Source organism: Ammodytes marinus (assembly GCF_949987685.1).
Source record: "Ammodytes marinus genome assembly, chromosome: 5".
In the NCBI taxonomy this organism is placed as follows: Eukaryota; Metazoa; Chordata; class Actinopteri; order Uranoscopiformes; family Ammodytidae; genus Ammodytes; species Ammodytes marinus.
The window spans coordinates 3,266,354-3,288,853 of record NC_137234.1 but is presented as its reverse complement, the minus strand read 5'-3'; the positions used below and the strand labels follow the sequence as shown (position 1 = coordinate 3,288,853).

The 22,500-nt window shown below is 40.2% G+C and overlaps 1 protein-coding gene and 1 long non-coding RNA gene across 2 annotated transcripts in view; one reads left to right on the top strand and one right to left on the bottom strand.

The window, feature by feature from the left end:
- Positions 1 to 622: 622 nt before the first annotated feature.
- LOC307251151 (chemokine-like protein TAFA-5) overlaps positions 623 to 22,500 on the bottom strand; it is a gene marked incomplete at both ends in the record, with an annotated part of 29,254 nt that continues 7,376 nt past the window's right edge. The window contains 3 exons of the mRNA XM_080028472.1: positions 623 to 631; positions 5,298 to 5,425; positions 18,054 to 18,203. Coding sequence (XP_079884598.1) covers positions 623 to 631; positions 5,298 to 5,425; positions 18,054 to 18,203 — 287 coding nt within the window. The remainder of the gene's footprint in view (positions 632 to 5,297; positions 5,426 to 18,053; positions 18,204 to 22,500) is intronic.
- On the top strand, positions 11,340 to 13,170 carry LOC307250964. Its single transcript, XR_013844893.1, has 3 exons — positions 11,340 to 11,550; positions 12,533 to 12,625; positions 12,717 to 13,170. It is a non-coding gene; the product is annotated as an uncharacterized lncRNA (long non-coding RNA).

Sequence of the window (22,500 nt, the reverse complement as noted above, 5' to 3'; positions counted from 1 at the left end):
GGTACATTAAAGGAATACTTCACCCATACGGAACCGGCGTTCTATCATTATAAAATCGCTATTGTAATATAATGAATGAGGTTTTTCTTCCCTCAGTCTTCCCTTGGCCCAGCTGTCCTGTTAATCCTAACCCTACATTTTACCATGTGTGATGTTAGTTACCCATGGTTAAATGTAGGGTTAGACAGTGAGACCATAAAACACTCTTTCTGCCTTTTCTCAGGCTAGGATGAACCGATTTCTAAACTTTTTGCACATTTATACTACGTAGGATCTCAGAGTTCAATACACCTTCATATTTTTACCGGTAAAGTAGGTTGTTAAGTAACAGTTACAGTAATTAATGTATCTTATTGTAAAGTGTCATCAAATGTTTCCTTGCTGCTTGTTATTGTTGTTCGAATGACCAATAAACCATCTAGAATCTTGAGTCTTGAGTCTTGAAGTCCAGGCTTTAGTTTCGACAGTTCAGCCCCTCATAGCTTGAAGCAGGGGGCGTGTCCTAGCCTATGACATCATCACGCGGCTCCGATAGCTGGATGCGGATTGGCTCATTGGTTGCCGTGGACGTTGCCGTGGCGTTGGACGATGGAGTTCAGTCTGTCTGTCCTCGCCGACGCTGTCACGAGACCTGCAGGAAAGCAGAGAAATATGTCACAAATATGAGATGATTTCGCAGCCGTCCGATTATTAAGGTTATTTTCATGTTTAATTGAAAAAAAAAATAACATTTATATACAGTTAAATCCTATTGAGACCGAGACTCTTTTTCAAGGGAGACCTGTTTCCCATTCCCACGTTTCCATTCACACACACATTCATTCATACACCGATAGCAGCAGGCTAACTATCGGGAGCCGTTTAGGGTTCGGTGTCTCTTTGCTCAGGGACACTTGGACATGTAGTGGGGAGACGGGGGATCCAACTTTCGACCCTATAGTTGAGGGTCGACCGCGGGGTAAGGTCGCCCCCCCCTGCAGCAGACTGTCTCTGCATGTCATTCCGCTCTCTGCCCCATTTCATCTCTGTCTCTCAGAGTCTCTGTCCAATAAAGCAAAATAATGAGGCAAAAAAAAATAATAATAATAATGTGTCATGGTCTGTCTTTGTCCTGTCTTGTTTTGGTGTTTCCTGTTTTATTTTGGTATGTCTGTCTTGTTCCTCCCCATGTCCTGTCAAGTTTCCCTCCTGTTTGATTACTGCTTCAGATTTGATTTCTTAAATTTTTTATTCCCGGTAAAGGGTTTTTTACTGGGAGTTTTTTCTCAGCCGAGCTAAGGGTGTAAGGGCAGGGTGTCATATTGTATCATATTGTATCGTATATCATATTGTATGAAATGTAAAGCCCACTGAGACAAATGTGTTTGTGATTTTGGGCTATACAAATAAAACTGATTTGATTTGATTTGATTTGCTCCCTTCCCTAATGTGTTTCACCTGTCCCTCGTTGTCTACCCTGTCTTGTGTGTGTGTATATAACTCCCAGTGTTTCTTTGTTCCCTGTCCGAGCATTGTACCTGTTGGTGAGTCTGTTCTGTGTATGTTCTGTGTTTCCTGTTCTCCTGGACTTTTTTTTGCCTGTTGGCCTTTTTGTTACATTTTTGGACAATAAATAATCTTCTAGTTTAACTTTCTGCATCTGGGTCCTACTTGCCTGCCTGTCTGCCACTTACCGTAACAGAATGTCAAACTCCCTCTGACGGAAGTTTCAGTCAAAAAGACCCTTTACGGGGGGCGCCCTTAGCTCAGTTGGTAGGGCGTCCCCCCCCCCCCCCCCCCCATGGGCCTCGGCCAGCAGCGGACCCGGGTTCGATTCCAGCCCGCGGTCGTCCTCTGCATGTCACTCCCCTCTCTGCCCCATTTCAACTCTGTCTCTACACTATCAATAAAGCATAAAAATGCCCCCAAAAAAAAGACCTTTTACACTTTGCTTCTAACACAAGGTGAAACTAGGCATCACGTACTCTCTTGTTCTCCTGAGCAAAAACAATCTATCAACAATATATTCAGTGAGTGAATTTGCATCATGGCGGCGCGTCGGCTTTCACCTTCCCTCCAAGGAGGATTGGATTTCTGTCTGATTGAGCAGACTGTGATTTGTTCCTCCTTACGCCTTTTTTCTCTCGGTGCGAAAAAATAAATTCTGAGTGTGTGTGTGTCTGTGTGTGTGTGTGTGTGTGTGTGTGTGTGTGTGTGTGTGTGTGTGTGTGTGTGTGTTTGGCTATGTGTGTGTGTTTATGTGTGTGCGTATGTGTGTGTTTATATGTGTGTGTGTGTGTGTGTGTGTGTGTGTGTGTATGTGTCTATGTGTCTATGTGTGTGTGTGTGTGTGTGTGTTTATGTGTGTGTGTGTGTGTGTTTATGTGTGTGTGTGTGTATGTGTGTGTTTGTAAGTAGCTCCACAAAACATATAGAAAAACAAACAGACAGCTAAAGTCACACACACTTTTATTTTCCAAGGACAGTTTTGTTTTTAAAGGCGAACACGAATTCAACGCGCCACGAATGAGTTATGCTTTCTGCTGCGAAGCCTGATTACATTTTTCCGACGACAAATTACACAGTCGCTCCTCAGACTGTAATGATCCTGTGTGTGTGTGTGTGTGTGTGTGTGTGTGTGTGTGTGTGTGTGTGTGTGTGTGTGTGTGTGTGGGTCCGTGTGTGTGTGTGTGTGTGTGTGTGTGTGTGTGTGTGTGTGTCCGTGTGTGTGTGTGTGTACCAACATTAGAAATTAAATGTTAAACGCTTTCAACTGCTCCAAAATTATTCCTTTCTTTCTTAATGGGATAGACACTAGTGGTGGCTGCTATTACATCTACGGTGCCCACCATCTCTACCATTGTGTCCTTGAGCAAGACACTTAACCAAACTGCTCCAGGGGCGCTGTACTATGGATGACCCTGTGCTCTGACCCCCTCTGGAGTGTGGGAACTTGAGAGGGGATAAGAGAAAAGACAAATTTCAATGTGCCTTGTGGTTTTAATTGACTGGAATTGAATGAATTTAACTTAAAGGTGCAGTGTGTAATATGACATCATCAAGTAAGTTCTACAAAGTTCTAGAATGCAACGCTCCCTGGGTAACCCCAACCCTTTAGAATAATAACAGAAGCTACAGTGGCCTTCAAGGACAAGAACAATTCTAAATGTTAAACAATGCACCTGATGACATTCCAACTAAGACGCTTTCAACATGGCGGCCATAGACCTTGGTCCAAGATATGCAGAAATATGGACATATATGAGACCCTTTCTAAGGAAAAAAAAAATAATTCTAAAAATGTTTTCAGCTATTATGCACTAAATTAAATGTACTTATGGATATTATAATTACTTTCTACAAAATCTGCTAGGAAATAAAACCCAAAATTCTACACACTGCAGGTTTAACTTGTTCGACTCATAATGTTGTCCAAGTAACCCTAAACTGTTCCCGATAGTTAACCTGCTGTCGGTGTATGAATGTGTGTGTGAATGGTAACGTGGGAATGGGAACAGGTCTCCCTTGAAAAAAAGAGTCTCCGGTCTCAATGGGATTTACCTGTGGAAATAAAAGGCTAGAAAGAGGCTGCAGCTCATCAACACAAAGTTAATGAACAACAAACAAAGAAATTAATTGATTTCAGGAGAAAAACTCAAAAGAAAAAGATTTTTTCCGAAGCCGAGTTCTGGAGATAAAAATATCACAAAGAATTCAAAGACGCTGAAATGACCTTCACAACAGCAAATTAACAGAGGTGTGTGTGTGTGTGTGTGTGCGTGTGTGTGTGTGTGTGTGTGTGTGTGTTTATTTGCATGATAAACAACACTGCAACTGAAAAACAGGCGGCCTTGTTTCCAACATAATTGCTTTGTGATAAATTGCGGTTCGTGATGAGAAACAATAAGCTCTGTTACTATTTATTACACACACACGCACGCACGCACACACGCACACACACACACACGCACGCACGCACACACACACACACGCACACACACACACACACGCATGCACGCACACACACACACGCACACACGCACACGCACACGCACACACACACACGGAAACCTAACCCTAAACAACAAGCAAGAAGTTATCTCATTAATAAATATGTTGCTTCTTAAGATATTAAAAGAGAAAGACCCTATAACCCATTTTTTTTTAAATCCTACTTTGGACCCCTCCAGAGAATTCACAGTCCGTCTCTGAAACACACACTCAACATGAAGCCTTTTAAATTGTTTCTTTGTTAAAAGCTATAGTGCGTAAATTATGTCGTCGTCCATGAGGAATTCTGAGAAATACAGAGAGAGTTTTGTGGAACTGGTAACGTGGGAATGGGAACAGGTCTCCCTTGGAAAAAGAGTCTCCGAGGTCAATGGGATTCACCTGTATAAATAAAGCCATACAAACGTCCTCCCTCCTACATACTCAACATTTATATACTACATACATTGTGTAGAAGCAATAAAGAATTTAAAAAAAAACTTCTGTGTCGTGTGAAAAGACGCAATGCATTGTGGGGCGCTTGAGTAGGAAAAGTAACCTATCGATCAATTCACAAAATCTTCCCTGAAGTAAGTACTCATCCAAGCATTTCTCGCCTACACAAACTCGCATACACGACCACAACATACTCAAATTGACGTCAAAATGAGTACGAGTAGGACGTTAGTAGGGCTTTTAGTATGAGTAGAACTTTAGTAGGGCTTTTAGAACTGTGGCTCAGTTGGTAGAGCGGGTCGGCTGATGATCAAAGGGTTGGAGGTTCGATCCCCGCCCTGCCAGCTGTGTCATAGTTGTTGTGTCCTTGGGCAAGACACTTCACCCACCTTGCCTGGTGTGAATGTCGATAGTTAGCCTGCTGCTATCGGTGTATGAATGTGTGTGTGAATGGTAACGTGGGAAAGGAAAACAGGTCTCCCTTGTAAAAGAGTCTTCGGACTCAATGGGATTTACCTGTATAAATAAAGGTTAAAAAAAAAAAAAGATGTTAGTAGGGCTTTTAGTATGAGTAGGACGTGAGTAGGACGTTAGTAGGGCTTTTAGTATGAGTAGAATGTTAGTAGGGCTTTTAGTATGAGTAGGACGTTAGTAGGGCTTTTAGTATGAGTAGGACGTTAGTAGGGCTTTTAGTATGAGTAGGACGTTAGCAGGGCTTTTAGTATGAGTAGGACGTTAGTAGGGCTTTTAGTATGAGTAGGACGTTAGTAGGGCTTTTAGTATGAGTAGGACGTTAGTAGGGCTTTTAGTATGAGTAGGACGTTAGTAGGGCTTTTAGAACAAAGGTTAATAAAATAAAGTAATGTTCTCACGGTGGTGGTTTTGACGCGTCCCCCCGGCCTTGTGCAGGACCAGCCCGACTGGTTGAAGAGCAGGTCACAACCTTCATCCTCCAGACAGGGGGACATCACACACCACTGTCTGCTACTCACCACGGCAACTAGAGAGAGAGAGGGAGGGGGGGGGGGGAGAGGGAGGGAGAGAGAGAGGGTTGAAAGAGAGAGGGGGGGGAGAGAGGGGGGGAAAGGGAGAGAGAGGGGGGAAAGGGAGAGGGAGGGAGAGAGGGAGAGGGAGAGGGAGAGATAGACAGAGGGAGAGACACACAGTATATAATTAATATAATGTCCATAATGTACAATAAATACATATAAGAGAGAGAGAGAGAGAGAGAGAGAGAGAGAGAGGGAGAGAGAGAGAGAGAGAGAGAGAGAGAGAGGGAGGCACACACACACACACACACACATGGGTTGCGTCAGAGATTGTTCGATCAGTGTGGTGATGTTGATTTCATGTGGATGAATGATGTAGACAGGCTAAAGTGGCTCTTTGACTTTAAGGTATTTGCCCTCGCTGGCTATCTGGAGAAGGCCTGGGCCAAGAGAACAACACACACTTATCAATGAGATCTTTATGTTTGCTTTTCTTTTCTTTTCTTTTCCTTTGTTTGCGTCCGTTTCCTTGTTGTCCTACTGTGAAATGTGATCTCCATTTACAGGAAGTGAATGTTATCATTTGAATTTGATACAGTTGTTGGTGTCTTATAATCCATGTTAGGACATGACACAATAATAAAAATTCATTAATTCATTCATTCATTCATTCACAGTATATAAGTAATATAATGTTCAAATCAAAATCAAATCAGTTTTATTTGTACAGCCCAATATCGTTTTGAGAAGTTGTAGGTTGCGTTCCAAATCGCATACTTTCTACTATATAGTATGGTAGAAAAAAGATTTTGGATGTCCCGATTCTTATGGCCAGATTTAGGATGGTTAGAAGTACCCGGATGTCCTACTTCATGCGGCCAAGATTGTTAGTGTTGAAAAGTGCATCCTATTTGGGCGATTCTGACCCACAATCCATTGCGCACGTGAAGTGACGTCACATCGATGAAGCCATCATATGAAAACAAACGGGGATGCGACGGATATAAAAGCAAGAGGCAAGATCAAGGTGCAATGTTATGATGAAATAAAAGAGTAAAAGTATGTCCCAATAGTATGCCTACTGCATCCTAACTAGATTCTTTTTATCGTCGGATGTAGTATGTAGAATAGAAAAAAGAAAGAGTATGCGATTCGGAACGCAACCGTATTTTATCCGTAGACGTCCCATAATGCCTCAGTGCTGTCTGACCCAAATCCTCCTGATGGCCTCCTCACTTCATCATGAATAAACCATGATCACACCGTCTCTAATGTTTCTGTTTTTAGATCCTACAACATTGTAGAAGTAACAAACAAACAAACAAACACACACACACACACACACACACACACACACACACACACACACACACACACACACACACACACACACACACACACACACACACACACACACACACACACACACACACACACACACACACACACACACACTCACTCATACACTCACTCACTCACTGACTCACTCACTCACTCACACACACACACACACACACACACACACACACACACACACACACACACAGACACACAAGCACACATGCATGTACGCAAGCACACGCACACGCACACACCCACACACACACACACACACACACACACACACACACACACGATCAGGCCGCTCTCACAACATTATTAGACAACAGAGCGCTGAGTATACTGCCATTTTAAAGGTGCTATGAGGAACTCTACATAATAGATCTATCTGTCTGTCTGTCTGTCTGTCTGTCTGTCTGTCTGTCTGTCTGTCTGTCTGTCTGTCTGTCTGTCTGTCTGTCTGTCTGTCTATCTATCTATCTATCTATCTATCTATCTATCTATCTATCTATCTATCTATCTATCTATCTATCTATCTATCTATCTATCTATCTATCTATCTATCTATCTATCTATCTATCTATCTATCTATCCATCCATCCATCTACCTGCCTGTCTGTCTGTCTGTCTGTCTGTCTGTCTGTCTGTCTTTCTTATTATATTTACTGTATCACAAATATCAGGCTTTAAAGTGTTTAAAGCGCTCAAAAGAAAGACAATTAAAAAAAAGTTGTGTACTCACAAATCAAAGAAAGCAACCTAAACGCTAACTACTGTGATTCTGTTTACGGTAAACACACACACACACACACACACACACACACACACACACACACACACACACACACACACACACACACACACACACACACACACACACACACACACACACACACACCTCCCCTTCGTCAAAATCAGCTATTTATAAAGAAATAGGACATTCTCACCGACACATTTGCATATTGTGGCTCTCTCTCTGATTGGACCTTATGGACCAAGTAAAGGGGGATGAAACGGAGGTGAAGAAAAGGAGGTAGAGGAGTGTGTTGATGTGCAAAGGCAAGGAAACAAGATTACAAATAGTCCCTACTAACTTCCTACTCATACTTAAAGGCCTACTAACGTCCTACTCATACTAAAAGCCCTACTAACGTCCTACTCATACTAAAAGCCCTACTAACATCCTACTCATACTAAAAGCCCTACTAACACCCTACTCATATTAAAAGGCCTACTAACGTCCTACACATACTAAAAGCCCTACTAACGTCCTACGCCTACTAAAGCCCTACTAACGTCCTACACATACTAAAAGCCCTACTAATGTCCTATTCATACTAAAGGCCCTACTAACGTCCTACCCATACTAAAGCCCTTCTAACGTCCTACTCATATTAAAAGCCCTACTAACGTCCTACTCATACTAAAAGCCCTACTAACGTACTACTCATACTAAAAGCCCTACTAACGTCCTACTCATATTAAAAGCCCTACTAACGTGCTGCTCATACTAAAAGCCCTACTAACGTCCTACTCATACTAAAAGCCCTACTAACGTCCTACTCATACTAATAGCCCTACTAACGTTCTACTCATATTAAAAGCCCTACTAACGTCCTACTCATACTAACGTCCTACTCATACTAAAAGCCATACTAACGTCCTACTCATACTAAAGCCCTACTAACTCAACGTCCTATCCTACTCGTACTAATGTTGACGTCAATTTGAGTATGTTGTGGCTACTCAACCGCCCCACAATGCATTGCGTCTTTTCAAACGACGCAGAAGTTTTTTTTTTTTAATTCTTTATTGCTTCTGTAGGTATAGGAGGGGGTCAGAGCGCAGGGTCAGCCATAGCACAGCGCCCCTGGAGCAGTTTGGGGTTAAGTGTCTTGCTCAAGGACACAATGGTAGAGATGGTGGGCACCGTAGATGTAGGAATATGGAACGAGACCATCTGTTAGCAATCAGCCGTACAGTATGTGTGTGTGTGTGCGTGCGCGCGTGCGTGTGTGTGTGTGTGTGTGTGTGTGTGTGTGTGCGTGCGTGTGTGTGTATGTTTGTCTCATTAAAGATGGCTACCGGTCCCAGAGGGGAAAGAGAAGGTGTACAATATTAACCAGAGAAATGTGTGATTATGTAACACACACACGCACACACACACACACACACACACACACACACACACACACACACACACACACACACGGACCCACACACACACACACACACACACACACACACACACACACACACACACACACAAATGAAAGATTAAAGCTGGTTGGAAGTGAGAGACACATACTGTACGGCTGATTGCTAACAGATGTGTGTTCCATATTCCTACATCTCCGGTGCCCACCATCTCTACCATTGTGTCCTTGAGCAAGACACTTAACCCCAAAACTGCTCCAGGGGCGCTGTACTATGGCTGACCCTGCGCTCTGACCCCCTCTGGAGTGTGGTGAATTAAGAGTTCCTCGTAGCACCTTTTAAAAATGACAATATCTTTAATTTAAGGTTGATAAATATGCCTGTAACTCTTTTCAGATGCTTTACTATCATGAAACTAACTCCCCACATGACATAGATAGATAGATAGATAGATAGATAGATAGATAGATAGATAGATAGATAGATAGATAGATAGATAGATAGATAGATAGATAGATAGATAGATAGATAGATAGATAGATAGATAGATAGATAGATAGATAGACAGACAGATAGATAGATAGATAGATAGATAGATAGATAGATAGATAGATAGATAGATAGATAGATAGATAGATAGATAGATAGATAGATAGATAGATAGATAGATATATGCTTTACTATCATGAAACTAACTCCCCACATGACATAGATAGATAGATAGATAGATAGATAGATAGATAGATAGATAGATAGATAGATAGATAGATAGATAGATAGATAGATAGATAGATAGATAGATAGATAGATAGATAGATAGATAGATAGATGCTTTACTATCATGCAACTAACTCCCCACATTACATAGAAGGATTGTGTGGATTTGGGTTTACAGTTACAGGGGATTAAAATATAGAAAAAAGTTAAAAAATAAAAATAAAAAACCCTACAGTATTTCACATAAGCCAACAGTGTGTAGCGGAGACGCAGTGAGCCTCACACACACACACACACACACACACACACAAACACACACACACACACACACACACACACACACACACACACACACACAGACAAAGACACACACACACACACACACACACACACACACAAACACACACACACACACACACAAACACACACACACACACACAAACACAAACGCACACACACACACGCACACGCACACACACACACACACACGCACACACACACACACACACACACACACACACACACACACACACTGAGGTATATCGGTGAACACCTTGAACACCTTGAACACCTGCGAGCGCTTGATTAACGATCGAACACAAAGTAGATCCGTCCACATCCGGCGCCTCTCAGCTCCGATCATTTATCCCAAAAAACACGAGCCGCCATTTTGTAATGGCTTCATTCATCACAGAGAGAAGACGCTCTACTCTGTTTCCCCGGGAGACAACGGAACTTTGGCAAAGTATTTATTGGAAAATAATCCTATTACACATTCAACCACACTTTTAAAAAAGTGGCTTTTAAACCTGCAGTGTGTAGAATTTTGGGTTTTATTTCCTAGCAGATTTTGTAGAAAGTAATTATAATATCCCTAAGTACATTTAATTGAGTGCATAATAGCTGAAAAAATAAATTTGAATAATTTTTTTTCCCCTTAGAAAGGGTCTCATATATGTCCATATTTCTGCATATTTTGGACCAAGGCCTAGTACCGCCATCTTGAAAGTGTCATAGTTGGAATGTCATCAGGTGCATTGTTTAAAATTTAGAATTGTTCTTGTCCTTGAAGGCCACTGTAGCTTCTGTTATTATTCCAAAGGGGTGGGGTTACCCAGGGAGCGTTGCATTCTAGAACTTTGTAGAACTTTCTTGATGATGTCATATTACACACTGCACCTTTAAGCAGTCAAAAATGTGAACACTTTTAAAGTGCATATTGGAAGTTAAAAATATTCCTAGATGTATACATAATCTATTATGGACATCCCCATTGAAAAATAATATGCAGGATTTTTTTTGTTTTTCAAAACATAAGAATGTTGATTCCGAGATCAAAGTGGCTGTTTTGAGCTAAGCTCCTACAAAGTTCTTTTTTTTAACCCCCTACGTCAAACGCGTCATATTACGTAGCAAGGGGACGCTGACCAAACGGGAATGCATCTACGTGCAGGCAGTAGTAGGTCGTAGTGAATTGAAGATGTGTCACTTAGTGTGCTCGTATTTTTTCTGTAGTTTTACATTGCATTGTATTTTACATTACAGTAAAGGGGAAGTATAGTGTACTCCAGCCTTAGAATAAATGTAGTCCACGGTTTCTGTGACAGAAAATAAGCGGCGCTAGCTAGCTTTGAGCCTTGGTATGTTTACATGTGAAGAGACGGAACTACATCTCTGGCGCCGCCGCCTCCCTCACGAAACACACGGTGGTTTCCCGATCATTTTAGACAGGAGGCTTATGTGTGGGTGACACGGTAAAGTTCAGGATAACAACACCAGGGCCTGCGGTGGTTTAATAAACAGCTGAGCTGCTTCATCGTCCGGAGCTGCGGCCGACGCTGGACCGATGGTCACGGACACGGACACAGACCTACTAGGACACGGGGCCGTCAGATATTTAAACCCACGGAAACTATGAACTGTAAGTCTTGTTAGCGAATGTTTTTAAACTCCCATGTAGTCGGCATAATAATTTCAATGATGAAAAGCAACGTGTGGTCATTTATTGTTAGGCAGCATACTAGCTAACCCACTAGCTAACAGGTCAAAACGGCTAATGTTGGTTGGCATCCTTTTTTGTAAGATGGGCCATTTTATAAGGCATAATGCAATATTTTACATGATTATAATTAACTGTTAACCTCAAATACGAAGGCTGACCAATGACTCCTTCCGTTAATCAGTTTAAACAATACTGGCGCTAGCCGGGGACATTGAGTCAGCAAAATATATTGATATAGGCTACTCGTGATGCTAAAATAAAAATCAGACACGCTGTGGCTGTATGTCTACTTTGCTGGGACATTAGCACCATCATATCATACTAGTTTTACATCAGGATGTAATGTTAGCATGTGTTGACCCTATAGAGCATTTGCTGCCTTTGTAGTGGCTAATCAAGATCCAAATAAATAAATGTGAGCACGTATTCCCCCTGCACGCAACATACATGTTGACATGTTTCTGAAGACAGACCCGTAGATAAGCTGCCCATGATGCAGATGAGAAAACTATGTTATAAACATGTGTTAAATTGTGCAGCAGCTCCATCATGTAGGCCTAATAATCATTTATATCTGCTCGTTGAGCCCGAAAAAACATCTACAAAGCGTTTTCAAATGACTAACAAGAGGATAACCCCCATGAAGAGAATTAAATACATGGCTGTTATAATACTGCATTCGTGTTTAACTTTGTGATCTGAATCAACCCAAACCTACATGTATTGTATTTTCATACTCTGGCATTTTATTAGCTAATGTTAATTTTCTTCCACATTATGGCAGCGTTGTCTCAGCACTTCACACAGTAAATTAGGGTTTAAAATGTTTACATGCTGTATGTACTTGCCTGGGATAACTTATATGTTCAACTTCTGATCTACACAATTTGCTTTTCCACAGACTCAACTTGGCTGTCCTGCATTTCAAACATTATGGCAGATGAGAGGAAGCTAGAATGTGACACTGCCACCCTGTCAAGCCATCGCAGCTACAGTGAGCAGCTTCAGTCAGTCCCTAAATATTATCCATCATGTTCATACTATAATATCACTAAACGGATTCTTACATAATGTCCGTCCCCTAGCACCTTGGCCCTGGGGGACTCTCTGAGAGGGACAGACTCCACATAACTAAAGACTCTAGGAGAGAGCAGAGCTGGTTCTTCACTGCACCGTGCACCTGCTGCCTTTCCAGAACCTGTGAGAAGATCTCTGAAGATGGAGCAGCCTGGGACTCGCCTGGCAGTCACAGCTTCACACAACTCAAGCACACAATTTGGTTTCCCGTTTTCAGATAGTGATTATTATAAGTCTAGACAAAGTCAGATCAGTACTCAATTCATAATCTTGTTGATTACAGTCAAATAGGTGACGTACTCAGTCATGTTTGTTTGTTAGACATCTCAAAAAGCTAAGATAGATTTTGACTAAATTTGGTAAAGAATTGAGCCACAGACCAAGGATACGGTTACTTGTTTAGTTTTGTGTTTTGTAATAAAGTCTTGTTCTGGAAACACCTGAGGATTGGGGGTAGTTTTATCTAGAGCCAGATACAAAATTTAACATTTTCTCTTAATAAAACATGAGGATTAAACAGCTATACTGGGAGGTATGCTATTATGAGTGCATTCTCATTTTAAATTGGTCAATCTTCCATTTTGACCATATATACGTTAAACCAAACATATATTTTAAAAAGCTGTATACATTTGTGATTTATTGGTAAGCTCTTACTTTACATGTTTACTTATCGTGCTTTGATGTAATAACTGTAATTCATAAATATAAAATACATTAAACATTTGAATAGGTACATGACATTTATTAGTCTTGCTTTTGCAGCATGAAGACCCTTATAATTTATAAAGCATGTGTTCAAAATATATACGTTTTAAACTGCATAAAATGTTATATGGTGTGACACATTGTGGTTGTGATTAATTTATCAATGAAATGATTAATATGAAGCTTTGTATATACCCGGTTCTTCTGGACACAATATAAGGTAAGCTGTATAGCAGAAGTGCCTGGGGATAGGCACACAATATCCACTGTTAAGCCTGATAATCTATATATCATTTACAAGTAGTGATCACATGGAAAATGGAAAAACAGAAGTATTCCAATTCAATTGTAATGTATCCTTTCTGCTGTTCTGCGTCTAGAAATATTGATTTTCAATCATACACATGTTGGTCTACTAAAATACTTGCTTACAAGTTTAAATTGATCAATCCAACCAACATAATATTTAGAAGACTCTTCTAAATGTTAAGTTGGTCGGATTTATCAATACTCTGCATCAAGATGTACTTCATTTACTTTACTTTGGCCCTCAGGCTTATATTCTAATTGTAGAACAAAATCGGACAATTCGTGTGGACACATTAGCTGCAAGGTGTGGAATAATTAATTGGAGAAAGTAGTTTCTGTTATGGGTTATACTGATTGACATACTCGTGTCTGCTGGCCTGCAGAGGGCCATGCTCCTGTCTGAAGCTCAGGTATGCTATCTGGAGCACTAAGGGGCTCAAAAGTAAACCTGGATACTGAGTCAAGTAGCCTATGTTATGTCTGGTCTGGGGTTTAGCGTCTCCACCCGAGCCCAGAAGGTATCCACGTCCCTGCAGCACATGCTCTGCTCAGCTGAGCTCATTGGCTTTCCCACACAGGCACCTATCAAACAAAAGGTGTATGAGGTAAATGTCGTAATTTCTGTTTTAGCTCGCTCGCTTGCTCTCTCTGTCTCTCGCTCGCTCGTTCCAGTAGTGATGCAAGAGGTAATGTGGAGTTACGTCATGCAGCTTCATAACCTTATACTTGTAAAGTGATTGACTGTTAAGTGTTGAAATATGGACAGCATTCTGTCATAAGCTAACATTAACTCTAGCTAATGCCAGTCACTCTCCAGACCGAAACTCCACTGATTTTCCTCTCACCATAACTCAATCTCCCTCCTATTACCATTGTTTCGCACCAAGCTAGTCTATGGATTAGTATGTTCGTCGACCCCTTGCTACGTCACATTCGAAAACTGTTTTTGAGGTGCGGTAGTAAAATTGTATCACAAAAACGGCTCCAGAGGCCACTTCTAGTATAGATTTATAAAACCAAATATTAAAATAGTATACTAGAATGTTTGTCCTATATGATTCTTCACTGCAGCATCTAACTTCCAATACGCACTTTAAAGACCTACTTCACCGGTGGAAATATGAAGATGTATTGAACTCTGAGATCCTATGTGGTATAAATGTGCAAATTTATTTTGAAATCTGTTCATCCTAGCCTGAGAAAAGGCAGAAAGAGTGTTTTATGGTCTCACTGCCTAACCCTACATTTTACTAGCGTGACATCACACATGGTAAAATGTAGGGGTTAGGATTAACAGGACAGCTGGGCCAAGGGAAGACTGAGGGAAGACTGAGGGAAGAAAAACTTAATTCATTATATTATAATAGTGATTTTATAATGATAGAACGCCGGTTCCGTATGGGTGAAGTATTCCTTTAAGTGTATAGTGTGATAGTATTTAATCTGATTGCAAGGTCATTGTTGTAGCTGTCCTGTGTAACCCATGGTGTTGGGTAAGAATGTTTATTATTGTCTATGTTTTTTTTGAAATTATTTTCTACCATACTAAAACAGCAGATAGTATGGGGATTGGAACGCAGGGAAAGATCCGTCCTCAGTTCATTTATCAGAAAAAAACACGAGCCGCCATTTTGTAACGGCTTCATTCATCACAGAGGGGAAGACGCTCTAATTCTGTTTCCCCGGGAGACAACGGAACTTTGGCAAAGAGCGAAAATATGGGAGGAAATAATCAAATATAAACACGTCGGGTTTTTTTCTTCTTCTATTCTTTTCCTTTTAATCATCAAACGTTACTTTCAACAAGCAAAATATGAACATATCCTTCTGTAATAACCTTCAGAATAGTGCTGAGAATGATCATGGAAAGTTTAGTTGATGTAAGTGCTTTAGAAGTTGAGATTCTTGGTTCAGAGTATTGAAAGAATACATTTTTTTTTTTAGATAATGGCCGTTAAAGATGGTTGTATAGGAGAAATATACTGACGCAAACAGACAAGGTTTAGTCAAATAAACAAACACCTGAATGTACATGTTGGACCTTTTGATTTATACTAGTATGAAAGAAGACACGTTATGGAAGATAAATAGACACAAATCGTATGAATGTCGATAGTTAGCCTGCTGCTATCAGTGTATGAATGTGTGTGTGAATGGTAACGTGGGAAAGGAAAACAGGTCTCCCTTGCAAAAGAGTCTTCGGTCTCAATGGGATTTACCTGTATAAATAAAGGTTAAAGCGGATACGAGTAACATTTAAATATCTTTTAAACAACCTCATGTTTCCTCTGATAATCATAAATTACCTTTAACAGCAAACGAGACCATCAGTGCAAAGAAAGACGTTTTTATATAGTTTTTATTACTGCTTTTGGTCTGGTCGCACACCCAGTCCGATTTTCGGTTCGCTCGTGCAGGCTCTATGGTCACATATCCGTATTGGTTGCAGATTTCAGTGTGGCGCTGCAACGCGATTTGAGAAGCCTATCCCTCCAGGTGAGGGAAGGGGAGCGGGAGCCTTGTTTGAGACAGTTATTTGTCGTCATAAATGACTGATAACGGGGCTGAACCATCAAAGAAAAAAAAGAGAATGCAATGAAGAAAAGCGAAAAGGGAGAGTGAGTGATAGGCGGGCGGGAGGACGTTGCCAAGCAACGTGTATACAATTTCACGAGAGCGAAACTAGACTGCTAAATGAATGAGCGGTTGGTACTAACACAAAGTTTGCTTTGCTTCACCATCATCAGATAACCATTATCTGAAATAGTCATTATTTACATCAACAACACAAACACATTACCTCATCGTGATCTATAGTCTACTAACTGCCGTCTCTCATTCATTCGCTTTCTGTGAGGACACAGCTCCGTGAGAGAGAGAGTAGTTAGGTGACGCTGCTGAATCAACTCATTGCAAGCAGGTGTGTGTACTGACTGGCATTAGTTGATGCAGTGTCAAAACCACTCTCACGGAGCCGAAAAGAGTCCTCACACTTTCAACACACGAACATGCACTATATTGCGCCCTTCTCAGTCCACGCTCACCCGCCTGGCACGAGCATTTGCGACAGCGGGCGTCGTAAAAATACTACCGCTTTTGTCCAAAGGGGACGCCAACGTGCCATCTTACTCGTAGTGCCTTTAAACAAAAAAAATATAAAAAAAATAAAAAATCTCATAATGGACCAGTGATTGAATAAACAATGTTTTTGCCATGGTGATTAATGTTCTACCGAAAACACCAGGCCTCTCAGCTCAGATCATTTATCCTAAAAAACACGAGCCGCCATTTTGTAATGGCTTCATTCATCACAAGACGCTCTGCCCCGTTTCCCCGGGAGACAACGGAACTTTGGCATTTTCTCCTTTTAATCAAACTTTACTTTCAACTTTGTTCTCGACATTTTAGGTGAAAAATGAAAAAGAAAAAAAAAATCTTTCTTCCTTTTTTCTCTCTCTCCCGTTCTCGCCCTGATGTTTTAGAGTTTTTCAATTTTTCAATGATTAAACCTGCAGTGTGTAGAATTTTGGGTTTTATTTCCTAGCAGATTTTGTAGAAAGTAATTATAATATCCATAAGTACATTTAATTTAGTGCATAATAGCTGAAAAACATTTGTAGAATATTTTTTTTCCCCTTAGAAAGGGTCTCATATATGTCCATATTTCTCTATATCTTGGACCAAGGCCAAGTGGCCGCCATGTTGGAAGTGTCATAGTTGGAATGTCAACAGGTGCATTGTTTAAAATTTAGAATTGTTCTTGTCCTTGAAGGCCACTGTAGCTTCTGTTATTATTCAAAAGGGGTGGGGTTACCCAGGGAGCGTTGCATTCTAGAACTTTGTAGAACTTACTTGATGATGTCATATTACACACTGCACCTTTAAAGGTTCTACGAGGAACGTTAACATTTTCCTGAAACAGTCAAATTTTTCCTCTGATTATCATAAATCACAGCAAACGAGACCATCAGTGCAAAGAATGCTACCTTTTATTTATAGTTTTTCTCAATGCCTTTGTCATGGGTACACTAATCCAGGAACTACATCCATCCATCTATCCGTCCGTCCATTCATGCATCCTTCCCTCTATCTATCTATCTATCTATCTATCTATCTATCTATCTATCTATCTATCTATCTATCTATCTATCTATCTATCTATCTATCTATCTATCTATCTATTGAGAGAGTGAGTGAGTGAGTGAGTGAGTGAGTGAGAGAGAGAGAGAGAGAGAGAGAGAGAGAGAGAGAGAGAGAGAGAGAGAGAGAGAGAGAGAGAGAGAGAGAGAGAGAGAGAGAGAGAGAGAGAGAGAGAGAGAGAGTCTTACCCTCCACACAGGCTGGCTTGGCCCTAGTTGTCCCAGCTATGAGGCCCTTCCTGCAGGCACAGCGGGCCGTCTGAGTGGCGATGGTTCTCCGTGGCTGGCTGCTGTCCCGCGCCAGAGTCACTATCTCACACGTCCCCGCCGCTAAGTGACCTACAGGGGGGACAGAGGTGGTTTTAAATAGGCTTTATCATACTTTCACCCGTGTGTGTGTGAATGAGTGAGTGAGTGAGTGAGTGAGTGAGTGAGTGAGTGAGTGAGTGAGTGAGTGAGTGAGTGAGTGAGTGTGTGTGTGTGTGTGTGTGTGTGTGTGTGTGTGTGTGTGTGTGTGTGTGTGTGTGTTTGTGTGTGGTCTTTAGGCTTTATTTATTTATACAGAGGTCAGTTTTTAAATCACAATTTTTTTATAATTTTTTTATTATTATATACAGCTCTGGAAAAAATGAAGAGACCACTCAAAATGTTCAGTGTCTCTCGTTTGACTATTTATAGGCATATGTTTGAGTAGAATGAACATTTTGGTTTTATACTATAAACTACTGACAACATTTCTACCAAATTCCGATTTAAAAAAAATCGCCATTTAGAGCATTTCCATTAAGTAATGTAGAGATGAAGATTTAAGAAGAATCCAAACTGGTCTCTTAATTTTTTCCGCAGCTGTATGTACTGTATATACTTTTTTTGTCTTGTCTCTGTCTGCTCGAATATATCTAATTATACTGTAGGCTATACTGTATGTGGAAGTAAAAATAGCCCCTAACATCCATAATTAATGCTGTTAATGCAAAGGCCTCATGGAGTACATGTATGTGCATGTAACACGCATGTGACCATTCATAATTCATCACGAGAAAATGTTGTTTTAATGTATTTTTTTATGTCTTTTATTTATTTAAATTTTTCATTAGCGTCACAATTGTGCACTGCCTGGAAACAATGTATTTTAGCGTATTGCACTTATATATGGATTAAGTGGATGAGTATGTGAGATATAATTGCATGGCTGCATATTTGTATACTTGATATGTACGTATATACAGTATATAGGCCTATATAGCTCTGGAAAAAATTGAGAGACCAGTCTGGATTTTTCTTAAATCTTCATCTCTACATTACTTAATGCAGCTGCTCTCAATGACAATTTTTTAAATCTGAATCTGGTAGAAATGTGGTCAGTTGTTTGTGGAATAAAACCAAAATGTTCATTCTACTCAAACATACTGTATGCCTATAAATAGTAAAGCGAGAGACACTCTTAATGTTTTTCCACCAGATGAAAATTTACTATAAAACGCTGCAGCTTTTGTGTGATAAAATATGTTGCATTAATATCAGGTGAGCGGGTTTTAAACGAGAGATAGTAAAAGGTATATTGGTCTGCTGGATCCTCTTTTCTCACACAATATAAACTTTGGTGACACACACACACACACACACACACACACACACACACACACACACACACACACACACACACACACACACACACACACACACACACACACACACACACACACACACACAGCCTCTCAGATGTGACTTGTGGGGCAGGCTTCAAACATGGAAGTGTCCCAGGGCGCCCATTCAGATAAACCATCTACAGTACAACCTCCTAAATGTTCTCTTGAACCTACTCCAGAACCCTCGTAATGTTCTAATGTTCTGAAGAACCACTAAAGCCTCCACAGGGACATTGAAAATATCCTCTAGAGCAGGGGTCACCAACCTGTTTGAACCTGAGGGCTACTTCATGGGTACCGAGTCATACGAAGGGCACCCAGTTTGACACACTCTTCTGAAATAATAAATTTGCTCAGTTTGCCTTTAGTTATATATTATTATTATTAATGATCAATGATATTCATCTATGTGAAGACACTGATCATGTTAATGATTTCTCACAATAGTTATCAACAATGACTTAAAAAAGGTGGGAAACAGATTATTATGCTATTTTTAGAACAGGCCTGCGGGCGCCTCATATGCTCCTTGCGGGCTACCTGGTTCCCACGGGCACTGTGTTGGTGACCCCTAACCACGGTGACGTCTAAAACCTCTTAGAACCCATTTAAAGTCTCAGTCTGCACATTGAAATGCCCTCATAATGTACACTTTACATTTCTTCACTTTACTGCATGCTACACATATGGTAAATAATGTTCCTCGTATTGCACATTTCAATTATTTACTTTTGTTCAATGTATTTTTTGTTTTGCCTTTCGCACACGCACACACACGCACACGCAAACACACGCACACACACACACAGGCACACACGCACACACACACACACACACACACACACACACAGGCACACACGCACACACAGGCATACAAAGGAATTGAAATGCACCGTTTTGCACTATGTAGAAATCATTTATTGTAAAGATTACTTATGTTATTTTTCCAAATTTGATCCTTGTTCTTATTGCACCGCGGGTCGGAGATAAACGTAATCTAGATTCCTCTGTATGTTCCGGAAAATATTGAAGAAAATTGACAATAGAGCGACTTTGAATTTGACTCCGGTTTTTCTGAGGGTACGTTCTACGGGTGGGGGATGGGCGGTGGGGGGCTACGAAAAATGTGAAAAAACGGTGACCTGTGTATTGAACTCTGTTTGTTTATTCATGCTTCTCACCAATAAAAATTGTTAAAAAAAAAAAAAAAAAAAAAAACTTTGAATTTGACTTTGACAGAAGATCTCACAAATGGATTTGTTGAAATCTGGAAGCTTTAAATACTTCTCTAACTCTCTAAAACTCGCGGTCGTTCTCTGCATGTCACTCCCCTCTCTGCCCCATTTCAACTCTGTCTCTACACTATCAATAAAGCGTAAAAATGCCAAAAAAAACATAAAAAAAAAAAAAAAAAGAATGCATGTAACCCCAGCTATTCAATGTAAATATGACACTACAGTGGCTTGCAAAAGTATTCATACCCCATTGAACTTTTCCAGACTTTGTCAGGTTACAACCACACATGTATTTCATTGGGATTTTATGTGATAGACCAACACAAAGTGGCGCATAATTGTGAATCGGAATGAAAATGAAACATGGTTTTAAATTATTTTTATAAATAAAAAACTGAAAAGTATGTTGTGCCAAAAGTATAAGCATATATCTAGACCTTCACTATATGTTTGTTATTTTTTTACGATGTGGAGTATGGTGATTCTTTTTTTCTTAAAGGCCTACTTCACCGGTTGGAATATGAAGGTGTATTGAACTCGGAGATCCTATGAAGTATAAATGTGCCTACATTTCTCTTTCTGTGACATTACAGAAAGAGAAATGTAGGATTAGACAGTGAGACCATAAAACAGTCTTTCTGCCTTTTCTCAGGCTAGGATGATCCGATTTCATTTTTTTTGCACATTTATACTACAAAGGATCTCAGAGTTCAATACACCTTCATATTCCAACCGGTGAAGTAGGCCTTTAACTATTCTTTTTTCGTATGTATCTTTGTCTTAAGAGGAGGTCACCATTTTAGTCTTTGGGACGTTGCCCCCTGCCGACCACATTTATCATGTGGGACGGACTAAGTGAACACTGTTTTAAACTGGTTGACCCTGATTACTGAGAGTCTGCACCTGCTGATTCCCACCTGGATTCACACCTGGTGTAATATATTAGCCTGTGTTCCAGTCCCCATGCTTCCCTTGCTATTTAGTATGGCAGGAGAAGATTTAGGATGTTCCAATACATGTGGTGAGATGCAACATGCTTGAAAATACCCAGATGTCCTATGACAACCGGACACGATTTTTTAGTGTGGAAATCAGCAGCTTTTTTGGGCAATTCTGACTCACAATCCACTGCACTGCGGAAGTTACGTTAAAGGAGAAGTAAATGATATATTTTTGTAAATATATACGTGGTAAATCACTCTATATTCATACAGCAATCACTTAAACAGTATGCACAGTTCATAACACAGGTCTCTATCTATCTATCTATCTATCTGTCTGTCTGTCTGTCTGTCTGTCCGTCCGTCCGTCCATCTATCTATCTATCTATCTATCTATCTATCTATCTATCTATCTATCTATCTATCTATCTATCTATCTATCTATCTATCTATCTATCTATCTATCTATCTATCTATCTATCTATCTATCTATCTATCTATCTATCTATCTATCTATCTATCTATCTATCTATCCATCTTAAACAGTATGCACAGTTCATAACACAGGACTCTATCTATCTATCTATCTATCTATCTATCTATCTATCTATCTATCTATCTATCTATCTATCTATCTATCTATCTATCTATCTATCTATCTATCTATCTATCTATCTTAAACAGTATGCACAGTTCATAACACAGGTCTCTATCTATCTATCTATCTATCTATCTATCTATCTATCTATCTATCTATCTATCTATCTATCTATCTATCTATCTATCTATCTATCTTAAACAGTATGCACAG